At 43.8% G+C, this 25,047-nt stretch overlaps 1 protein-coding gene across 6 annotated transcripts in view; it reads right to left on the reverse strand.

Moving 5' to 3' along the window:
• Window positions 1–25,047, reverse strand: part of LOC308309173 (plexin-B2-like) — a 253,749-nt gene that overhangs the window by 55,544 nt on the left and 173,158 nt on the right. For all 6 annotated transcript variants that reach the window (XM_080754656.1, XM_080754654.1, XM_080754655.1 and 3 more), the window contains 7 exons: window positions 9,775–10,100; window positions 8,056–8,253; window positions 6,128–6,369; window positions 5,163–5,247; window positions 4,677–4,815; window positions 3,862–4,016; window positions 3,391–3,570 (listed from right to left, as the gene is read on the reverse strand). In XM_080754656.1, coding sequence (XP_080610782.1) covers window positions 3,391–3,570; window positions 3,862–4,016; window positions 4,677–4,815; window positions 5,163–5,247; window positions 6,128–6,369; window positions 8,056–8,253; window positions 9,775–10,098 — 1,323 coding nt within the window. In that variant the 5' untranslated portion in view covers window positions 10,099–10,100. The remainder of the gene's footprint in view (window positions 1–3,390; window positions 3,571–3,861; window positions 4,017–4,676; window positions 4,816–5,162; window positions 5,248–6,127; window positions 6,370–8,055; window positions 8,254–9,774; window positions 10,101–25,047) is intronic.

Raw genomic sequence — 25,047 nt, forward strand, 5'->3', positions numbered from 1 at the left:
AATATATAAATATACAAGGAGCCAAATGAGCCAGTCTTTTGAACGGCTCTTTTTAGTTAGCCAGATCGATGGTACTGTCTCACTTCAAAGAGCCATAAATCCCACTTCTAATGCAGAATGGTTAGGCACAGGTGTGTGTGTGTGTGTGTGTGTGTGCGTGCGTGCGTGCGTGCGTGCGTGCGTGCGTGCGTGCGTGCGTGCGTGCGTGCGTGCGTGCATGTGAACTGAATCTAACTGATGGCTTAGTTTGGTTTTCAGAAAAACTACATTTCCCAGAATGCAGCAGCTAAGATGGCTGCTTGTTGCAATCAGTTTGATTTGTCAGCACCTGGCCGCAACACAGCTTCTCCGAGTCAGGCAATCCAAATGTTTTTGCTCTTAACCACCGAGCTCTGCTTCACTGTGTAGCTGGCTCTCGAAGGGACTCTTCCATCGAGCAGTAAGCAAAACTCCACTATGTTCTCCTCTGTCGCACATTTGCTCTGTATTTTGCCACATTGCTAATGGTGGTTCTATCTGTTCCCATTGTAGGCAAATTAGGAGCTGCATCTGAGTCTTGGAAGAGAAATGGCATGTGTTAATGGAAGCAACGGCATACTGTGAAACATATGTTTCGAATGTAACCCCTGTTTGTTAAGTTCTGGAAAGAAGCATATTTTGAGTTAAAAGCCCCGGTTTTGGGAAGAACTTTATTTCATGTTTTAGGGGAACGCCCCATTGAATAAAACAACGCTTATTGCGTTTTCACCTTGAGAACTGTTTCCGTGTGCTGGTTTGGGTTCAGACTTCACAATACTTAAAGGGATATTCCACTTTCAAAAAACTTTTTGTCATTGTATGGTCTAATCAGGCTTGTATGAACACCCTGAACAGTTTTTAATTTTCTTCATTCAGTATTTAGATATTTGATGTAAATGTTTTCTGGCCCAACACGCCCAGGCCCTCTCCCCACACACACTCATTGTAACTTCAAACTCCATTTAAACCATGATAGATTATTTAAAAACACCCATTATTTTTTCTGGTGACTCATAATACCCTCCTAATACGTGAGCAGGCCGTGTTTTTTCCATAACGTTTTTCATGTATTTTTAATAATTCTTTGGGAAAATGGAAAAAACTAAATACAATAACAATATATAAAAAAAATAATAAACTGTTATGGAAAAAACACGGCCTGCTCACGTATTAGGAGGGTATTATGAGTCACCAGAAAAAATAATGGGTGTTTTTAATGAATCTATCATGGTTAAAATGGAGTTTGAAGTTACAATGAGTGTGTGTGGGGAGAGGGACTGGGCGTGTCGGGCCAGAAAACATTTTCATCAAATATCTAAATACTGAATGAAGAAAATTAAAAACTGTTCAGGGTGTTCACACAAGCCTGATTAGACCATACAATGACAAAAAGTTTTTTGAAAGTGGAATATCCCTTTAATGTTTAAAAACTTTATTTGAAGACGTTTACTACTTGAATTATTTGAAAACATTGTGATTTAAAAGACATGCCTGAAAATGGCTAGGTTGTTAACCCTCTGTTTTGAAGGTTTACAACCTGATGACCAACTCTTCAACAAAGACAACTAATGAAAAAGTTGGAAAATAAAGATATTGAGTTAAAACCTTGAGGAGTTCTTTGGAACTATTTTATGTCTGTTGCATATAGTCTTTTGCATACATGTTGTGTAGAGGTCAATTTGTGCTTTTACCAATAACTATGCCGATTAGTGTAAAATCGGAAGAGTCTCTGTCATTTATGGCGCCACCAGAAGGCCGAAAACGCATTCTTCAATATTACTCCTTCAGATTTTATCCGATAATCACACAAATGGGCACACAGTATCTCTACAGTGATGTAATCATGACGGATTTGTCCAATATCATATTCTATCTAATTGGCTAACATTGAATTCCAAGGTTTGCAGGATTGCTCCTTTTTGAACAAAATGTCTCAAACGCAGCCTGCTATTTGTGTGAGATTCTGCACGCACATTCCCACTAGGCCAAGGAACAGATGCCACCCTTCTCACATTGGCCTGTTATAGCGCCACCAGCGGGTCAATTTTAGCAAAACCCATTTTTGGAACAAAATGCCTCAAATCCCGCATGCAGCGTCCGATTGCCGTGAAAGGCCAAAGAACACGTGGTACCCTTTTGACTTTGGCCTATTATAGTCACCACTAGGCCAAAAAAAAAAACACCTGACCTGCTGGAGACCTGTTCGGAAGAACACTGCTTCTAGTTTTTCTTTGATTTCTTCTTTGCTTTCCCTTGATGCTTTTTTGCTTTCCTACTTTTTCTACCTTGGCCACTTTATCGCTGCTTGCAGCTATATTTGTTATTATTATTATTCCATTTTATACGTAGTTGTAGACTGTAATAATAAGCTAATAATAATCTATGAGCTTTTTTCACTAATGGTTAATTCATAACATACGGTTTCCCTTCCTAGAAAAGTCAAATGTACAATATTTTTTATTTGAAATGCAGTGGAGTGAAAGTCATACAGTATGCTTCCCAAAATACAAATATTCAAGTTAAGTAAATGTACTTTGTTACTGATGTGTCTGAAATAAAGTTCTCATTCATTACTGTCCACCACTGCCAGATGTACATTCAACACCTGAAGTACAAAAACTAATCAGGAAACTGAATACAAATGTCCTTAGTTAGCATTCAATGGTTTTCTCTGCTGTCTGTCAGGCGCTCTTCTGGCGTCCTTGAGTTCCAGCCGCACAATGACACGCACAGTAAATAATTTACCACAAATATACATAATAAATAAATAGAATACATTACAGAGAGGATTAGCACAAATGAGAGAAAGCTTGAAAGAGAGACGGAGAAAAGAGACGGACGGACCAAAAGAAAGCAACAAAAAGTAGAGAGAGACAGGAAGGACATCGAAATAAGAGTTTGGAGGATACAAGGTTGAAATTCTAATAGCACAGAAGGAGTTATTTATGCAATTGGAAAACTACTGGATTCAATCGCAAAATTGAAGGTAGAAGTCTTGAACCCAGTAGTTAAAAAACTACTGGTTTAAACCAGTGGTTCTCAACGTGGGGTCCAGGACAAAAGTTTCCTTGAGGGGGTTCCAAGTGGACCCTTACAGGTCTGTAACTCTGAGAGGGTACCACTTGTTTAAAGAGAGAGGGGGGGGGGGGAGAGAGAGAGAGAGAGACAGAGACAAGAGTTTTACATTTTAAGAAAACTTAAAACTTAAAACAATTTTTCCAATGCCACATTTTGCAGTAAAAGAAAAGAGAAAACAAAGAGAGACATTAAGAGAAAGACACACACAGACAGAGAGAGAGGGAGAGAGAGTCAGACAGACAGAGAAAGACAGAGCGAGCACCATAAGACCAGAGTCAGATGTGATGTTGTCACCTCTCCGGTGGTCGTTCCCAGGAACGCCACGGCGTGCTGCGTCTCCACGGCGACAGCCACCGCCGTCATGTGACTCTTGCGGACCAGCGTGGGTTCGGTGGCCAGGGCGAACTCCGCCTTGCTGGCCAGCGGAGAGGGCAGGAACTCTGCACCGCACTTAAACCGCAGAGCCATGTCTCTCTGATGGAGCAAGCACACACATGGCAGAAGGGTGTTCACATAATAGTTAAGCACGAAAACTAATGGGATTAAAGCTGATATTGCTCAATCTGGGAACCCATTCGGCCTCTAAGGGCACAACCTTCTTTTTGGTGTTAAACAAGAACTCTGGTTTGGCTAATCGCTAGTTTTGCGGCCCACCCATCTGACCACTTAACCTATTTCAAGGCTTCACAAAAGGCATCCTAAGCCGATACTGACCATGTTCCAGTGACGGAGAGTCGAAACATGCAGACCTGCTGTGCGTCTCACCTGCGGTTGGCTGTTGGATTGACTGCACAGATCGTCAGACTTGGAGGAATAAGGAGAGTAGACGGCAGACTTTCCATCGATGTTTCCGTTGTCACTGTAGCAGGCTCCTATGATCTGCACCAGCCTCTGGTTGATGGCACGCACAGGGTACATACCTACACCACCCCAAAAATAAACCACACCACAGTCATACACCTGATGGCACGCAGAGGGTACATAAATACACCCAAAAACCAAACCCAAAAAAGAGGATGGACTTCATAGACGTTTCAATTTTGAGCATTTCTCTGAAGCTTACGCCAATCTACAAGATCACAAGGTGATGTCCGGTAGGTCAGTCGGTAGAGCTCTCACCTTTGGAGCACAAGGTCAAGAGCCTTTTGACTTGAATGGAAAAGTCGTTTGTAATGTATTAATCAACGGGAAATGCTCAAGTTCCATTCAAGGCCATTTCTATGCGGCCTGTGGCACTCATTAAACTAAGATGAATGTGCGACACCACTGCCAAAATCTGTCAATTCACATTCATCAGAGTTAGGAGACAGATATAGGTGGACGCGAGGGGATAAACAGAAGCTTAGGTTCGATTCAGTGAGTAATCAAGAAGCACATTTCTGGAGAATCTTAAATGTAATCTTATTTTTTGATTAAATCAATTAGTCTGATTAACTACTTAACCCACATTTTAGAAGTCATTCTACAACGGTGTCGCATGAAAATAGCGGATCTACAAGCTTAAAACGCGTCGTAATGCGTCCCGTTGTAGTTTCTTATTAATTTGATTATTTTAACGATTATTAGTTGGAGATACGCACACAGGGCGGAGCTGGACGGATCCTCGTCAGAACTGAAGACGATGAACAGAACTTTATCTGATGGCGAGACATCACCGTAGAGACCAGATGATGTCATGTTCCTGGAGAGAGCTTCACCTGGTGCTGCTACATATGCAGCCTGGAGGGAGGGGGAGAGAGGGGGAGAGAGACAGACAGACAGACAGACAGACATACAGACAGACATAGAGAGAGAGAACAAGACAGAAGGACAGACAGAGAGAGAGAGATAGAGAGAGAGGAGGTGAGATAAACAGATAAACAAGGGGGTGAGAGAGAGGCGGGTGATAAAGAAAATGGAGGGGGGGAGGGAGGGGGGGGATGAACAACCAACAAAACAACATGAACGAATGAATGACAGAGAGGCTGATAATTCCATAAAAAATAGGCCTAAACATGAAAGATAAAAAAGAAATAACTTTATTTTATCTTCAAAGATTAAAAAAAGAAAAAACTAAAACATCTCACCTGCACTTTATTGTACTTGTTGCTAGCGCTACAGTTGAGCTGCAACTCAGTGTAGGAGTAGTAGAACGGATCTTCTTCACACATCCTGTACATCAAGAAACACGTTTATTAGTATTTATTTTCATAAATTATTTTCAATTTCAAATTAGTTTTGATTTGTTTTTAAAGCGAGATTTGTTAATGTAGTAATTTGTTGGTGGAAAAGGCTTAGTTTTAGGGCGTGTTCACACCAGGGTCCTTTGGTCCGCTTAAAAAGGACCATGGTCCCCTTTCTGCTTTGGTCCGGCTGGTGTGAACGTGCATGCGGACCATGGTCCGGACCAAACAAAGGGACCATGGTCCTCTTGAAAATGCAGGACTCGGTCCCCTGCCAAACGGACCTTGGTTCGGTTCTCTGCCGGTGTGAACGGAGCCGGACTTTATAGAGGACCAAACGTAGGTCTGATCAGCCTACAGTACATTCTGCATTGTGTGTTGTTCATTGAAGAACAATATTGAAAAAAGAACAAACGACTACTCGTGAAGCAAACTTCGGCTACAAGAGACTACATTCATCAATCTTTGTTTTGCAGTTGTGATGCTGGATTAATAATTAGTTCTAAAAGCATGAATTTCTTACGGGAATCACTATTGATATGACCCGACCGCTGATATTTCTTCATGAGCTGCAGTAGGCTACACGTGGGGAGACGGACCACGTCATCACCATTATGTCACTATGACCATAAACATCCAATAGAAATAGTCTACACACTCACTAGATGAATTCTCTTAGAATTATTAGTGTGGTTGCCCAACAGGGCTGCAGCTTTATTATTAAAACATAATATAAGGAGTTCCCAATGCAGTTAAGCAAAAAAATGGAGTGTGTCGTCGAACCTCAATATGTCGTCAAACAAATCATTCAGCTCCACATACACGTCATCACGCTCATGCCACTATGACTCAGCCATAACCATAACAACCTGGAGATAAAGGTGTAGTTCTTGTTGTCCTGCACGCCCAGCGTCCGCGAGAACACGAAGTAGACGAAGACGCCGTCCTTGAAGGCGAAGCGGAAGTCGTGCAGGTAGCGCAGGACGAAGGGGTTGGCCTGGACAGCGGACGCGTCGATGATGCTGTCAAACACCCCCCACTCACCAAAGTCCTGGAGGATGCGGGTGGAGATGAGCTTGGTGCTGTCATGACTGCCATAGCCCTTACCCACCTGTAGGGGGAGACAGAGGGAGAGAGAGGGACACCATTTTTAACCACGTGTCACTGTTTTTCATGTTTAAAAGAAGAAAAATGACAACGCAACGTGTTGTGAGCTGTTATCTGCTATTTTAGAAAAATGCTTAACAGGGCATAAGTGGTTAAATAAAGCATATACATGCATGGATTTTGTTTCTATTAACAGTTCTACTGCCATATTTATTATTTATTTATTTTTGCTGGTGCCATCAAAAAGTAGCTTACCTTTGCGATGTTATAGAAAATTATCTATGGATGATTTCCAAACATTAACGTTTTCAGTGGACACATATATGTGTACTGTAGCCAAACTGACGGCAAGGGGCTGCCTTATGCAATGAATGGATGTGAAATGGCCCTCCCCTCTTTCCGTCGTTCAGAGTATAGAAATGCATAATCTAGATCAGGTCCACAGAGAACAGCCAGGAAGTGAATTGGACATCCATTGATGTTTACGTGTGATGGAGATTTGAAAGCAGCACTACGGGAGATGTTTTTACTGTACACACCCGCGCGACCCCACATCAGCTTAGTCATCAAACAAGGTAAAAGAACGAGCGTTCGTATTGACTTTGAGCCACGTTCAGAATTGGGACGAGCGTTAACGTTCGAAGCGGTAAAAGAGTTAAAGAGTAATGCGTTTAATTTACAATTTAGGCGCTTAGCATTAAACAGGGCGACTTACAAGTGCAGGTTTTAAACGTTCTCAAATAGAAAAGTTAAATCAAATATAAGTGTCTGAAATTCATAACAAAATGTAGATTTTCTTTCTTCAAAATATGGTTCAAAACATGGTTATAATCGGTGGGCTAGGACTCTCCAGCAATGGGATGAGAATGTATTATGCACGTTTTTGTCCAATACAGTATGTCGAGGGCAAGTTGGAGCGCAAAGGGCGTAAGTGACATTGTACATTTTTTCACAGGACAGCTTTCCATTCATTGTAATTATTTAATTAAAAACAATATGTTTAAGCAATCTATTCAGATTAGGCTTCAATTAATAAACTTTTTTAATGTTATTTTTAGTTAAATTATTACAATCAATGAAAAGCTGTCCTGTGAAAAAAATGTAAATGTCACTTACACCCTTTGCGCTCCAAGCCCTCGATGGACTAGGATGGACTCGATGGACTAGGTTAACATAATATAACTTATAATCATGTGCCTAGGTTAGACACGACCTTTGACTCAATACGGGTTCTTCTTTGACATAAATTTTGATCTGAGGGTCAAAATAATTGTCTACCCCAGAGCAAGGAGGCAGGCAATATGAGCACAGTGGTAAATGTTTCAGCTCTTCTGGAAAGTTACATCAGTGGTTCCCAAACATTTTGGCCCGTGACCCAAAAGAGAAATTAGACATTCGCCCGGGACCCAAACTAGAGAAAATAGCCTAGCTCGGCTATTTTCACGACTTTCACAAATTCTTGTTATATATTTTATTTATGGAATTTCTTTGATGTGTTTGTTTGTTAGAAAATAATATTACATTTTTTGTAGGACAATAAATTTGGATTTTTCCTCTAGTCGTGACCCATACAAATTGGTCCACGGACAACAAATGGGTCCCGACCCAGTGTTTGGGGAACAGTGAGTTACAGGCAGTGCAGCTTTAACACTGTCAAGGGAATGAGTGTGTCCCTGGGCTCCTGTCTCACCAGGAAGACGGTGACGTTGTCCCTGTCCTTGGGGGTGTAGTAGGACATGACGCCCACCACGGTCACCCCCTCCTCGGCGCTGGCCACGTAGGACTTCTCCCCCTTGGTGTCGCTGAAGTACACCAGCTGATCCACGTTGCTCAGGTTCCTCAGAGAGCAGATCCCCCGGAACAAGCTGCCGCACACCACCAGCTCATCCTGAAACAGTGCATGGGTTATTAGAGCAAAGAATGAAATCTCACAACTGAAATGGGCCAAGTTCTCACCTGCCACACATTCACAGCCATTCATTCCCCGGCGAGAATGATATTGTCTAGACCGGCGTAGTGGTCTAGGCCAGTGGTTCTCAACCTTTTCAGGCCGCGACATTAAGAGTTGAGGCATTATTCTGTATAACACGGTTCTATTGTGAACATAGCAGATCTACATGCTCATAACGCATCGCGTTGCGACACGTTGTGAGCATGTAGATAGTCTATTTTCAACATTTCTGCCTCTAATATTTGACAGTTTGGCCAATGTTTCATTTGTTATTTTAGAGGTATAAAAAGTCCTTAAATTGTCCCTTTAGAAATGTGCAGATACCCTCTATGCCAGGGATGTCAAACATACGGCCCGCGGGCCGGATCCGGCCCGCGAGATGATTCAATCCGGCCCCAGGCTTGTAGAGCATACATTTCTGAGCATTTAGAAAAAAAAAGTAAGTCTCTAGCCCATTTCTGTCAAGAGTTATGATTTTTTAAAAGAAGTAACCAACTAATGCTCTCTGCAGTCTAGCTTTCTCTCCCCTCAATCAGCCACCAGGTGCTGGCAATTGAGTTGATTGATTGGAATGTAAGTGATCAGCAATCTCTCTCTCTGAAGATGACAGCATTGCTAGGAATGGGGGGAGGGTGGGTCTGGCTATGAATATACCCGAACATACCTGCAATATCCGAACTCTACTCAAAGATTACACATATTAGGCATGAAAATTAATGTTGTTAAGAAAATAACTTATTTTTCAAAACTTTGAAAAATTATAATATTAAGTTTTATTATTCACTGATATTTTCGGAATATTCCATTATTGTTCATTACTCAAAATAAAATAAAATAAAAAATAATTATTCTATTATCAAATGATTTATTCTAATTGGCACTTAAACAAATAGCATTTCTCGTACCAAATTTCTTGTAGGCTGCAACTGTAACACCAATAATGAAAGTAGCTATTTGACTTAATAATGAACACGATTTGGAAAATGATATACTGCTATACTGCTAGCTATAGCAGTGACTGAGACAACAGGAAAAAAACAAAAACAAAAAAAAAACAGAGCGCGAGTGTGCATGCCATCCGATCCGCGCTGGTTATACCATTGTGGCCCTCATCAAGTCACCTTTCGTCCAATGCGGCCCTCACCCCAAAATGAGTTTGACAAGCCTGCTCTATGCACTTAAACTTTATGTTGGTTTGTTTACTGTTGGGTGAGAAAACAATGTTTCACACTAAGTTAATCATCTGGGGACCCCCCAAAATAATTTGGCGACCCCCCTGGGGGTCCCGACCCACAGGTTGAGAACCACTGGTAGGCTGCAATGCCCGCGACCTTTGCTGTATGTCGTTCCACATCTCTCTCCCCATTTCCTGTCAGTCTACTGTCTTATCAACAAAGGCATAAAATAAATCTAAAGAAAACAAGGATCCCAGCCGTAGTACCCAGGCAGCTACTGTACCTTGTCACTGTGCACCAGCAGCAGCTTGTTGTGGTTGTCTGTGTCCTCTGCCTCCTCGCAGGCGGCGGTGACGGGCGGCGTGCACATCCGGTTGTCTTTCTTGGGTCCCGTTTCGGTACGCGTCTCCAGGCGCAGCGCCGCGTCCAGCTGGTAGAGGGCGTTGACCGCGCCCACGTACAGGCGGCCCGTGCGCGGGTCCTGGACCACGTTGTTGATGAGCTGCGTCGAGGTGAACTCGGCGGAGACTTCACCGAGGGAGGGGCTCAGGTGAAGAGTCGCCAGGGCGACCCACAGGGTCCATCGCCACGCCTTCCACCGCTCCATGTCTGGTGGGGAGAGAGAAAGAGAGAGAGAACATGTTAATGTATTCTTTGCAGATTTCCCACGGTCATGACATTCCTGGAAATATTTTGAAATTAGAAAAATATTTTTCCAGTACTGGAAAAGTTTTGGAATTGATCAAGGGTCCTGGAAAGTCCTGGAAAAAATAGCTATGCATTGTCTTTGGTTATTGGTTTTGTTAATACCTCTGAAATGACAAATTAAACATTGCCCAAATTGTCAAATATTAGAGGCAGAAATTGTGAAAATACCAGATCTACATGCTCACAACGCCTCACATTGCGAGGTGTTGTGAGCATGTAGATCTGCTATTTTCACAATAAAACTGTGTTATACAAAATTCCTCGACTGTAATTAGTGCTCGTCAGGGTGCCGGGGTCCCCAGTTCAAATAGGATTATTTCGGGGGTCACGGTCTGAAAAGGTTGAGAACCACTGTCTTTGGGCATTGCGCATAGGAGTAAGCGACCTGTTATTGAGCTGAATTATTGTTATATAGTCCTGGAAATTGGGTAAATATTCTGGAAAAGTTTTGGAAAAGTTTTGGAAATGAATTGGTAAAAAATGTGTGGGAACCCTGTCTCTGAAACAGAGCTGTCATTTTATTTTGCTGACAGTAACAATACCATTCAACTGCCAGCGCAATGCAAGAGAGACAGAGAGAGAGAGAGAGAGATAGAGAGAAAGAGACGGAGAGACGAGAGAACATAGAAAAACTAAACGGAATCCTGTTTGTTTAAAGCATACATATCCATCTGAAAGAGAGAGAGAAAGGTGAGTGGAAAACAAATATGAGGTAACGCGCCTAGAGAGAAAGAAAGTTGCTGAGCCAGAGAAGATGGAAATATATGTGTTGGGGGGGGGGTGTAGTTTGCAAGTGTCTTTGGCGAGAGAGGGAACTTGAGAGCCAGAAGAGGAAGAGGAGGAGTAAGAAGCATTAGTAGTTTGGTGATGCAGACTAATGAACTTGGCTGGGAGTTGTAGGTGTTTAATTATCACTACAGCCTGAAGTCACAACTTCTCACAAGCTTCCTGCTGTTACTAAAGCTACACACACACACACACACACACACACACACACACACACACACACACACACACACACACACACACACACACACACACACACACACACACACACACACACACACACACACACACACACACACACACACACACACACACACACACACACACACACACACACACACACACACACACAAGTAGAAGCACTGGTTCCCAAACCTTTCTGGATCAGCTAGGGCCCCACTTGAAAAGCCTGAACGAGTTTGCAGCCCACCTATCTGGTAAAGCGAGCCCACAACTACTGTAGTGCATTTGCAATGGTTGTGGGTTTCCCATTAGACATTATATTATACCAGTAAGACTCCCTAATCGGGAGATAAGCGACCGTCAGGTGGCGCTAGAACAGGGGCATGTGAGAAATCGAGCAGGGTTTCCCACACGTTTCAGCTTGAACGTTAATGTTTCAGTCCAGATCTAAGGCAGAACCTGCTCCAGTTAGGCACAATTACAATAAAACGCCGAGCATAAACAGCATAATCACTTTACTGTAATGAGACAAACATATTTCATTACACACCCTAGTAAAGACAAACAGGGATTCAGCTACATTAGGCTGTTAAAATTATCATTTCCAACTCATTTAAATCATCTCGGATTTATGCAAAATGCAAATAAGCTCACTGTACTGCTACTCTCATCATTACAGCTTTCTGTAGAAAGAAACTTTCTCCTCCTCTCTCTCTCTGTTGTGATTGTGAATGGACTGTACACATCTGTCACATAAAAGGAGAAAAAGCATCCATTTTTTTTACTTTAGGTTCTGCCAACCATCTTCACACTTTCACTTCCTCCCCCCCTCCACACCCTAACCAGTCCTCTTTTATCTTCTGTTCATTCCACCCTTTCATCTTCCTCCCTCCATTCTTTCACCCTACCTACTGTCAACTGGCTTCCTCTCACGTGTCTGCTACACAGGTTCGTGCACATCACACTGGGCAGCCCAGGTGTGTGTATGCGTGTGTGTGCGTGTGTGTGTGTGTGTGTGTGTGTGTGTGTGTGTGTGTGTGTGTGTGTGTGTGTGTGTGTGTGTGCGTGCGTGTGCGAGCGAGCGCATAGTGCACACATGTGTGTGGAGGTCTTTTTGAAGGTCGGGTGACATGGCCAAAACAGCTAATTAAGGCTATCAAATTAGCCATTTTTTTAATGATGTCATGTACCCCCATGTTAAATTACCCAATCAAATTCATTTATTGTAGTTACTGTACTGAAAGTAGTACTTTCTGTACAGTAACTGAAATAAATTAATTTGATTGGGTAATATGGAGGGAGGGGCGGAGTTGAGCGGCGAGCAGTATCTTGTGAAACCCAACATAACTGTGCGAGGAGGAGAAAAATTCATAAACCGAATTTTAAAACAAGCAGTTCTAGGGGTAACATTTTCATAGAATCTGTTATAGAATCCACCCTAACCGCGTACAAAGTACAAGTCTTCTAACAAAAAGGTGTCAGAGATTAGAACGAGGGTCCAGCGATCTGCTCCTCGGCAGCTCTGAGCCCTTTTTAGCTGCCATCTCCTGCAGTCTCATCGGAGCACAGCGGAGGACTGAAGTCCGTGGCTCATACACTCTGTGTGTGTAGCCTGTGTGTGTGTGTATGTGTCAGAGACGTGTGTGTGTGTGTGTGCGTGTGCGTGCGTGCGCGCATGTACACACACAATAGCTCTCGAAAATAGCCTTGCGGTGCGGCGCTGCTACAAGCTAACAACAACGCATCACGTTGTGCGCGGCACCGCACGACGGACGAAGTATACATTCACTACTAACTGATACGGCCTCGCCTCCTTTTCAGACTGTTAGGAGAAAGACCACGTGAGTCGTGACCTACTGTATCATAATGTTAAAATTCTTTGTGTGTCATCCGGCCTTTAATATACTGTAATGTAGGTGTATGACGTGTGTGTGCACATATTGCGTGCATGTGTGTAGTGGTCTTTTAATATACTGTGGGTGTGCGTGTGTACACGTGTGCATCAAATTAGCATCAAAGTTTCACAGAACACCTATCTCGCGTCCTTCCAGAGTTATTAACTAAATATATGCGGCAGCGCAGGCTGTGCACGCACACACACACACACAGTCACATAAACCTGTGACTCATTACATTGCTGACTGCTACGATTCTAAAACTCTTTCCAGGAATCTGACCTGTCGAAAAACTTTATATCTGAGTCTCTGTCTCTCTCCAAACTTGGTCTGTCTGTCTGTGATTCTCCTGCGGTCACTTGCTGTCATTCATATTGTCTCTGTCTCACTGTCTGTATCTCACTCACCCATGTCTTTCTGTGTGTGTGTGTGTGTGTGTGTGTGTGTGTGTGTGTGTGTGTGTGTGTGTGTGTGTGTGTGTGTGTGTGTGCGTGCGTGCGTGCGTGCGTGCGTGCGTGCGTGCGTGGCATGGAAGATGGCTGATTTTAGCAGTTACACCTGACCTGAGTCAAACTAAGGCGTCCCACACACAGCTGCGTGAAACATCTTCTCCGTATCGGCTGAGAATGGCCACTGGAGGCGCCGTACTAATGCATTGTCAATGGAAGGTTGTTTGGTGTTTTGTCGTTGCCGTGTCTCTTGGCCAAAAGACAGGCTGCGGTTGAGCTTGAGACACGGCAATGACAAAAAACCAAACAACCTTCCATTGACAATGCATTAGTACGGCGCCCCCAGTGGCCATTCTCAGCCGATACGGAGAAGATGTTTCACGCAGCTGTGTGAGTCCAGCCTAACGGGATTCTGGGTGTGGCTGCACACTGTTGTGAATGGAGGTGATTGATGCACAACAGGATACATCAGTCATGGACAGAGCAGTGGCTCCAACTCATGCCAAGCAGGCAGCAGTGATGGAAAAAGTAAAAGGCCGGAAAAAAAAAATACTTGAGTAAAAGTACAAAAGTACCTGTTTTTTCTTTTGTCTCAGGTCACCCCTGTAAATAACATTACATTATTTGTTACATATAGAACCTGTTGTTGAGGGGCACTTGGTGAAAATCGGGGCACACCGGGGGCTAGTTTCGCCACTGGCACGGAGGTTTAACTTGGTGGTCCGTCTTACCGAGTATAGAGGGTTTAAGTGGTTAAACTGAAGGGATATTGATCAATTCCAAATATTATCAAAGTATTCTGCGGCACCCCTGGAAAATGTTAATTTGAAAAATGTTTCAAACTTCACTTATTTTTGAAAACATTATCTTTTTATCTTTTGAAATCATTTTTAAAAACATAATTTAGACCCCAATGGGTCCCACTGTTTGGGAACCACTGTACTAGTGGACTTGCTTGTCCGTCTCTCTGACTAATTAACTGTCTGTCTAACAAGGTCTCTAGAGGTCTCTCTCTCTTTTGTCTCTCTCAGTCGTCTACTGCAGTTTTAATACCCTTTCTTCCATTCTTTTTCAAACTTTCAAAGTAACACAGCCAAAAACACGCGCACATGCACGCGCAAACACACACACACACACACACACGCGCGCGCACACGCACACTCATTTACATTCAATGCCACCACCAGGCATCGTTAGCCGTTCGTGACTTGCAGGCCGACACAGCATTAAAGCCGATTGGCTGGGGCCGGAGGGATGCGGGTGTTCTGATTGGTGGATCCCGGGGGGATGTGGGGTTGTGATTGGAGTTAATGAAACTTCCTGGAGGGCGGGGCAACTCAGACAAAGCAAGCATGAAACTCTGATTAGCGCGCACACACACACACACACACACACACACACACACACACACACACACACACACACACACACACACACACACACACACACACACACACACACACACACACACACACACACACACACACACACACACACACACGGGGCTGAGAATGAGAAAGTATTAGACTGTATTACTATACTTGTGAGAACGTACATTTTCTTTAACCCCAAGTGCATGTCTTCGTGCCACATTTTGAGCTTGTGGATCTGCTACTTTTGATGATTTTGTGTGATGCTGTAGTGTGATCAAGCAGACATTAATTTATGAAAATACACAAAAAGTTAGAATATGGTTTCTTTCTGCCCGACGACGTACTGTAATAACTAATTAGGCCTACAGGCCACAAAGCGTATTGTTGCTGTCAGGTGGAAACCTTCCAGTGTTGGAAAAAGTAATCACATTTTTAGTAAAAGTATCAATACTGCAATGTAGAAGTACTATATATACGATCAACAAGCTCACTATGTATCGCATCACAACATGTTATGACCTTGCAGATCAGCTAATTTCACTACCTTTGTGCAACAATTTTGCAGGATCAAGTAGGATGTTCATTTATGAAATAAACACGAAAAGTTGAAATACGGAGATACAAGGATTCTGCCAGAAAACAACAGTATAAGCACTGAAATTGGTTCCCTCTGGCCAGGCCTTGAGGAACACTCACGCAGGTCCAAACCGGTCTGCATCAGCTTTTTAACCTTTATTCTAACAACTGTTATAATTAAGCCATTCCATAGACATTGAAGGCTTTTTAACGATAATCGCAGGCTTGTTATGAAATAAGTACAAAGAATTCCCTTTGGAGTTTGGACAGAAGGAGCGAGGATCAGGGAAATGAACCGTCAATGACTACATTGAACACACACACAACGTTAAAGCCATACTGTGTAAGTTGCCCAACTAGTGGTCATTAGCCCTATAGCAAACCGCGGTCGCGTCCGCGTCTTTCGTCCGTTTTTCGTACCTTCAGACCCCCGCGTCTGCCTCCACCTCGCTGAGATCTATCTTTTAAGGGGTCCCTTGTTCCTGTGCGTTCAGTAATTCCAGAGATACGGACTCCTTCACCCTGCCTGGTAGGCGAAATTACCTAGAGAAGGGATGGTACAAACGGGCGACAACAAATATGGCTGCCATAGCGACCCCACTTCAAGATGCGCTGTGATTGGCCGGCAGTTGTATAACCCTCGCTGTGATTGGCCGGTAGTGTGATGACGCAATTTTGGCGCGAGATCCGGTCCACGGCAAGGATCTCAGTTTACATATAGAGAAGGCTTTACAGGCTGAAATTCACGGCGCGGATCTTCTAAAACTTTTGTGATTTAATAGTTAGGAGAATTTTAAGATTTGTTTTATAAAAAAAGTTACATAGTACAACTTTAAGTCACGCAGCACATGATCAGCAACACTCCAATGGTATATTTACACATACATAAACGCGTGCAGCCGCACACCCATGCAATATGTTGATTCACACTGCACATGATCACTGGTCAGCAACACAATACATGTTCTCTCTCACACACACGCGCGCGCGTGCACGGTCGCACGCACACACACACGCGCGCGCACACTATCAGTAAGGGGGACATCTCAGTGTGGAACTGACACAATGGACAGAGAGTGGAGGGGACAGGCAAGGAATTCATGTTTCACTGTTTTTCATTCAAGGACCCCCGAACTGATTTGTATTTGGTCATGTACCCCCATCTGAAAATATTTGTGTGACAGGGCCCTCATACAAGATTTGTGATGTTAAAACGTTTTAAAAAACATTCAGAATGTTTCAAAAATGTCCAAAATATTAATAAAATAGCCCGATCACAACTTTGGAACTGATTTAGATACTATATCAACTAATATGGCTGGGGACCCCCCCTTAGTTAGGGGTCCCCGGACCCCACTTCTAGAACCACTGGTTTAGACACAATCTAAAGAAAAGTGCCCCTTGCAGTTGACCACAGGCAGCATGCAAGTGAACTCTGCTCTCTGCCGTGTTGACGGTGAGACATTACGTTTTCTCAACAGTAAAGCTAATCTCACACAAGCAGATCACTGTCTGATTACCTCCCCAGAGACCAGTACTTTCGAAAAAGGTAAAACAGCAGGTTCGTGGGAAAACGCTTTAGCAGCGCTGAGAGACGAGGTGATTGTGCAGAATGCACAATCCCCACTCAGCTCACAGCTCAACACTGGCTGCATAACGTCTCTGAAACATATATATAGTATTTACTGTTTTTATCCTAATAAAGTTGTTTTTTCCTTGTATTGTAAAGCGCTTAGGGTACGTAGAAAAGCGCTATATAAATCCAAGCTATTATTATTATTATTATTATTATTACCCGGTAAGATAATGTGTACATTTTGTTTTCAAACTTTTTCAAGTCAAGAACACCCAAATTGTGCCAAATTTGTGCCAGGGATCGCCAGAGGAGAACACTTACAGTATGTTAAAATAAATCGGATAAAGTGGTTAAAATGATTGTGATTCTACATTAACTACTTTTGCTAGGGACCCCCTGGAATCCCAGCCAAGGACCCCTGGGTCCTTGGACCCCATTTTGAGAAGTCTATAAGCGATCTATGAAATACATGAAATATCTTTCTCAGCTAAGGGGTCCTTGGCCTGACAAACATTGAAGACACCTGCTCTAAAACATTTATAAGAGCAAATTAGCACTTATAGTTCATAACAATCATAATAATTACTGTAAAGTATCAGAACATCAGTTTTTTTTATCTCTCTCTCTCTCTCTCTGTCTGTCCCTATGCCACTCGTCTCGCTCGGTCTATGTCACTCGTCCCGTCTCTCTGCCTATGCTCATGGGATCTTTTGTGTAATCGTTTAGATCAAAGTTAAACAGGAAATCAGCTGAAATAAATGAGTGGTGCATTCCAAATTCACACGTGCGCGACACACACATGTTGGACACACACACACACACACACACACACACACACACACACACACACACACACACACACACACACACACACACACACACACACACACACACACACACACACACACACACACACACACACACACACACACACACACACACACACACACCATTTCAAACCCTCTCTCTCCCCTGTGCGGTACAGTTCCCCCAAATAACTCCCACTGCATTTTTGGTCAGAATTCCAAACCGGGCTTTGCACTTCATCAGCCCTGTGGACATGGGAACAGATCCAACAGCATTCCCACGGAACACTGTCAACATTCCCCAGATGTGTATGACTGATACCCGAGTTGTTTTTTTGTTTTATTTATCAGCGGACAGCTCTGCAAATCTTCAAACCGGGTCCAGAGAACATGGGTTCAGGAACCTCCATGTCTCTCTCCCCAAACATTCCAATCCTTGACCGATTTAAACCGTTTCTCACAAACCCTGCGCGGTGCTGCTACTGGCCTGTGGTTGTGTCTGTCAATCTAGAGCAGTGGTTCTCAACTTTTTGTAACTCAATGCCCACATACCCACACACACAACATGCCTGCATTGCCTGCACGAAAATGTCATATGTGTACAGACGATGTCAAAATAGCACTTTTTAAAACTTATTGCACTCCACTCTATACAGCCCACTTGTAGGGCCGATATAGCAACGCAAAAATTAAGAAACTTCAGGTGGCATATAATGATGCTTTTCAAATATTTCTGAAACTCCCAAGAAGGACTAGTGCTAGTGAAATGTTTGCAACTAGTAATGTATCCACCTTTCATGCAGTATTGAGGAATTTTATGTTTAGATTTATATGTAGACTTGTGGAGTGTAAGAATGGAGTAAAAGAATGTATTAATCATGGCCTTGACAGAGATCACACATGCAGAGTGATACAAGTTATTCTTCTTGCTGTTTATATGTTTTTTTTTAAATAAAGTGTATCATCATTGTAGCTACAGTACATACACACAACTCCGTAGAGAGGTAGGCAGATTGGATCTTTGTGTTAGGCTGATTTAATTCAGTGAGACGGAAAGCTGCCTCCTCTGTTGGGGGAACAATTAACTGAAACTCTCATTTCTGGTAAAGCGCCACACACGCACACACACGTGCTGCACTCACACGCTTACACACACGTGCTCACATGTGCCAATTTAATTCTTTAACTGCCAGATTTAAAACATATCTATAGCTGCCCTTGCCAGCTAAAGATGAGATCAGAGTGTCTTCACGTATTCATAGAATATTAAGATACTTCTCAAATGGAAACTTTGGACTAATGTATGACAAATCAGTCTTTGAAATGTAGTGGAGTGAAAGCCACCAAGTATCCAAAGAATACTAATACTCAAGTAAAGTACAGATACTCCAAAAATATACTTAACCAATGAAAACCAGGAAAGCATCTGTGTAATTTTAGATTTTAGCGTTGGCTATTAAAAAATAGCTGATCTACAAGCTTGCAGATCGGCACAGGCATCACTTCGTGCTGTGCTGCGAGCTTGTAGATCTGCTATTTTTGAAAAATCTTGAAAGTGTTTTTTATACAACTCCTCTCTTCTGGGGGTACAACTGGCTCAAAGTATTTTCAGATGGGGTGGGGGGGGGGGGGGGGGGGGGGGGGTCCACGGCCAAATATATATTATTTTGGGGGGCCTTGGCACGAAAAAAAGTTTGAGAACTACTGATTCAGAAGGCATTTGTAGAATCGGTCCTCAGGTCTGGGATAAGAACAGTATTTAAGTGATTGCACTTCCATCACTGTCCTCCGCTGCCTGTGAAATGCTTTGTCCTAAATGTCTCTTCTTGAAGACGGTTAACTGTGGAAGACGGTATATGTTCACTGTGCATGATGGCTAATGGGACTCAGACAGTGATGGAATCTATTGTGCTCAGAGAATGATACACGTGGTGATGAGGGCCTTGAGTGCAGACGTAAGGTAATTGTTCTGCCAGACGGCAGACGCTGTGTCTTTTCCACAAGGTGCAAATTAAACCTTCTGTCTGCAGCCTTTGTACTGAGAGAGAGAGAGAGATAACCAGATAAGCGGTTGAAAATGGATATTGTATATCGTCATTGTCAGGTGGAAATCTTGTACTGTAAAACCGTTCGTTGTGTATTTATCATTTTAAAAACGATCTAAACTAGTGAAAACAGCCGATCTACAAGCACACAACGCCTCGCACCACGAGGCGTTGTGTGCTTGTAGATCTGCTTGTAGATCTGCTGTTTTCACTACCTTGGTGCGACGGCCTTGTATGATGAAGCGGGAAAATCCCAGTTGGGCGGTGTCCCAGTTGGGCGGTGTCCCAGTTGGGCGGCGGTGTAGCGTTAGGCGGCAAGCGTACAGCTATGAGACCCCATTGATTTCTCGCCGAAAATTTGATGAGCAATACAATGGTTATATGTCACAGTTATTGTCCACGACATTGCAAGCGGCGCGAAGGCCAGCGGACCTTGGTCCTGATCTTCGCGCCCGAGCGCCGCTTCGAAGTTACGAAGCCGTGGTGAATGCAATCGTTATATTTACAAGCGCACGATAAACGCATGAATGGGATGAAGATCGCTTGCTTTACAGTCTGTTGGAAAGGCTCCCCCACCGCCTTATCGCTGCACCGCTGCACCGCCCAACTGGGACACCGCCCAACTGGGACTAGCCCGAAGTAGCAGGGCTTTGCTTTGTGAAAAAACAAACACATTTGAAACTTGGAGATACGAGGTTTCTGCCCGACAGTGACGATATATTGTGATCCAATGTGTTGTCAGCTTGTAGATCTGCTATTTTCACTATTAAACCCATTTCTTTTCCTATAATCACCTGCCGGATCGAAATACGGATCGATTATGAATCGATGATTCTTCCATTAATGACACATTTAGATTAGTTTCGTGTTGCATCTCCAATTGCCTCTCAGTTTGACGAGTGCTGTGTGCCATTTGAGTAGACACTAGGCAGCAGAGATGAGAACTGGGGCAGGAAGAGAGAGAGAGAGTAGTAGGGAGAAAAAGAGAGAAAAAAAGTTGTCAGGATGAAAGGAAAGTAATAGTAATTGTTGGGGAGATTTAGGGAGGGGGAAAAAGATAAATGGATGAGAAAGGAGAAGAGCAAGAGAAAGAGAGAGGGAAAGAGAGGAGAGAGAGATACCACAGTACTTAATTAACAAGGCTGTCTTTGTTCCAAAACATACACGTGTGTGTGTGTGTGTGTGTGTGTGTGTGTGTGTGTGTGTGTGTGTGTGTGTGCGTGTGTGTGTGTGTGTGCGAGAGATAGAGAGTTCTTTCCGTCCAGAAACACAGATAGCCTCATTCCTGCACAGATTAAAGGATTTTATTAGGGACCAAGAAAGAGTATGCGCAAGTGCGTGCGCACGTGTGTGTGTGTGTGTGTGTGTGTGCAGTATATACAGTATGCCAGAGCAAGTATAGCTCTCTCTGACCTTTCATCTGTCTGTCTGTTCAACCAGCTTAAAACACGGAACTCTTCATGCTGACTGCACACAACATACAGTATCTGCGCGCGCACGCACGCAAGCACGCACGCACGCACGCACGCACGCACACGCACACACACAAACACACACACACACACACACAAATCCCTTTTATGCCCATATATGGAGATCCCTAACAGAATCCCTTTTATGCCCATATATGGAGATCCTTGCTCTGAGTATCTGATCTCTCTGTGATGTCACTTGTGATGTCACAGTGATCTGTCAGGGGAACCAGTGTCAGGTGTTACCTGTCCGGACAGACGGATACGGTCAAGCTGTGACAGTTCTGATAGTAAACTGCGACCTACGGTCGCAATAATGGGGCTGTTGGACCATTGGGACACCGGAATAGTGGTCTGTCGCCAAGACTCGCCATCAATACAATAACTGTTTTTGTGTGTCAAGTTGTTCACCAATTAGGGATCAAGACAGAAAGAATTATCAAAATAATAATGAACTTTTTGTTATTTACTTATCGGATGCCCATGAGGTGGAAACGTGTCAATCTCTTTGTTGTCTCTGGAGGCCCATTGACGCGTTTGCCACGAAAAACACTCCATTTCACGAAATGCAGCGCAAGATCACGTGACCGGGAAGTGATGTCTCCCTCGTTCACTTCCCTGTAACGCTGTTGCACAAACATGCAGTTTTCTCCTGATATAACTTTTAAATCAACTTCATGTTCAAAACGTGGCCTTTTCTACTTTTTTTACACGCGCGCGCACACACACACACACACACACACACACACACACACACACACACACACACACACACACACACACACACACACACACACACACACACACACACACACACACACACACACACACACACACACACACACACACACACACACACACAGGCCCACGATTGTTTAAAAACGGTCCTGGCTGAAAGAAAATATTATCGTGAAATAAACAGGACATGCTTCGATTACATTTACTCTGATTACTTTTTTTGCCAGGACCTCGAAGGTAGGTAAAATGGCAGTTGCCATGGTACAAATTAAATGTTGAATAATTCTGGGCACCCGATGTGTTAAAGTTCCACAGTCAAATGTAGGTGGTCTTGCTAATAGTTTCAGACTGCTCAAAGCTAATTGCGACCGTAGGGAGCTACTTACTGTAGAAACCTCCACCGGCTGTCCGTGGGTCAGTGAGTCAGTCACACTTTTGCCCTGCTCATATCTCCACAACCGTTGCCCCCATCCATGCCAAATTTTGCACACACACTCCTTGACTGCCAAACTACAACCTCCAAGGACCCCCGGAGCCCCAGGGACCCCCAGGTCCCTGGGGGACCCCCAGATGTAAAAAATGACCAAATGTGCTCACACGTCACACGTCACACTTTTTCCCTGCTTATATCTCCGCACCCGTTGACCCGATCCATGCCAGATTTTACACACACACTCCTTGCCTGCCAAACTACAACCTCCAAGGACCCCTGGGGGACCCCCAGATGTAAAAAATGACCAAATGTGCAAAAATGACCAAATGACCACCCCAACGGGGCTGCTCACGGGGAATTCCCAGGGACCACCGACTCCTGGTGCTCCAGAACGGATGCAAAAGTGGTGGCGCCCCCAGTGGAGGACCCCCTGCCACTGCAGCGCACATAAAATGCCGTAACTCGGCCTAGGAGCGTCCGGGAGAGCCGGGGCCAGTACCTATTCGTCCGCCAAGGCAACGCGGAGACCCCACCCCTCATTTCTCACATGGCCCTATTCTAGCGCCACCTTCAGGCCGATTTTTAAAACACATTTTTGGACACTGCTCCTACAGTTTTTGCCCTAAAATCACGAATATCACTACACAGCATGTCTACACTCATGTCATCAACATGGATCAGGAAGATTTTGGAAAAACAAATTTTTGCCCTATTTGTGGAGATAAGCCACCTACGGTCGCTTATCTCCCGATTAGGGAGTCTTACTGGTAGTGCTGTTTGTTTGGTAGGCTAGATTTTGCATAATAGTTTTAAGCCCAGCCATCAAAGAGATTGACGCGTTTCCACCTCATGGGCATCCGATAAGTTAATAACAAAAATAACAAAAAGTTCATTATTATTATCAAAAAACTAAACCAAATAAAAAAAAGACACTTAGATTAATAACTGTGAATTTCCTGTGCAATCTGTAGCTATGGACAGCAAGCTACCAGGTGTACAGTTGTGAACTAAAGCCCAATACAGACCGATGATGCACAATGTAATGAAACAACAAGAATGTTGCAGAGGCCGTTGCAGAGGTCACTCTGAATTACCTTGTTGCAGGTCGGTGCATGCCGTCTCATTGTGTTGCAAGTGATTCACACACAAAACGTTTTCAACCACTTAACCAATCCGAGCGAGTACAGCTCTCTCTGGGAACGCTCGCGAAGGCACAAATGTAAGCAAACAAACAATGGCAGAGTTTTGGAGGAGAATCAACCTTTTGGAATATTTACCATGTTTACACTGTGGAACATCAGTTTAAAGAGCTACACCAACAAAGTCACCAAAAAGAATGCCACACGACGTCAAACTCCAACAAGACCTCAAAACCTCCCTGCAGGGGTATGAGGTCCACACCAGAATGCAGGCCAAGTAAAGCGTCCGTCCGTCCGTCCGTCCGTCCGTCCGTCCGTCCGTCCGTCCGTCCGTCCGTCCGTCCGTCCCCCTCTATGATGTTAATTTACAAGCAGGGATATAGTAGCATATGGAATCGTCTTGTCTGTGTTTCTATTCTGGAATCGTCTTGTTATCCTTGCAACGACCATACCCACACAAAAAGGCCTAGGTCAGTTTCATTTCACACAGGAGCATTATGATCTGAAATGATGTATCCCTCTCATCCTAAAGGGTGGGTGTGTGGGTGGGTGGGCTGGTGGGTGGATGGATGGATGGATGGATGGCTGGTTGCTGGTTGGTGTTGTGCACAGAAAATAGCAGATCTTTTGTACCAGCAGTTCACAACGTGTTGTGAGCTTGTAGGTCTGCTTCTCTAAAGGGTGGAGTCCAGACTGATGCGAGAGGAGACCACTGGGTGAGATGCTCCATAATGAACCAATTGGAAGATCCTCTGAACCACATCCAGGTAATAAACTGTCAGATCATTATACAATACACTCATTCACACCTTATTAACAATGAGAGAGACAGAGACACAGAGAGAGAGAGCGAGAGAGAGAGAGAGAATGATAAACACAGACAGAAGGACAGAGAGGGAGAGAGAAAGAGGAGACAGAGAGAGGGAAAGTGTGAGGGAGAGAGAGGGGGCGAAAGAGAGAGAGGAAGTGGAGTAGGGAATTAGGATGAAAGTCAGGCTCAGTAATGAAGTTCAGAGGACAGAGAGATGTCAGCACTTTTACAGCTACTAATGTGCTTTAATAACTAATAAGGTCTGGCCTTTAGGACACACTATTATACACTATGTGTGCGTGTGTGTCTGTGAGAGAGACAGATAAGTCCCTTTCCCTCTTGCAGTGAAAGCTGTAAATCCACTGGCCGTGTTGGCATAATGTGTGAACGGCAGAACGGTGACGGTGTCCATTTTGCTAACATTTAGTTCCTCTCAAACTTTATTTCCTTGGAGCCCTTCCTCCTCTCATCTTCTCTTAGAAAGTGCCTAATTCCACACCCACATTCAGAGCTGCACATCGAGCCACAGTCATACTGTACAGTAGGTAGAGGGTCAACGGTAGGCC

This window comes from Nannobrachium achirus (assembly GCF_963921795.1).
Source record: "Nannobrachium achirus genome assembly, chromosome: 23".
In the NCBI taxonomy this organism is placed as follows: Eukaryota; Metazoa; Chordata; class Actinopteri; order Myctophiformes; family Myctophidae; genus Nannobrachium; species Nannobrachium achirus.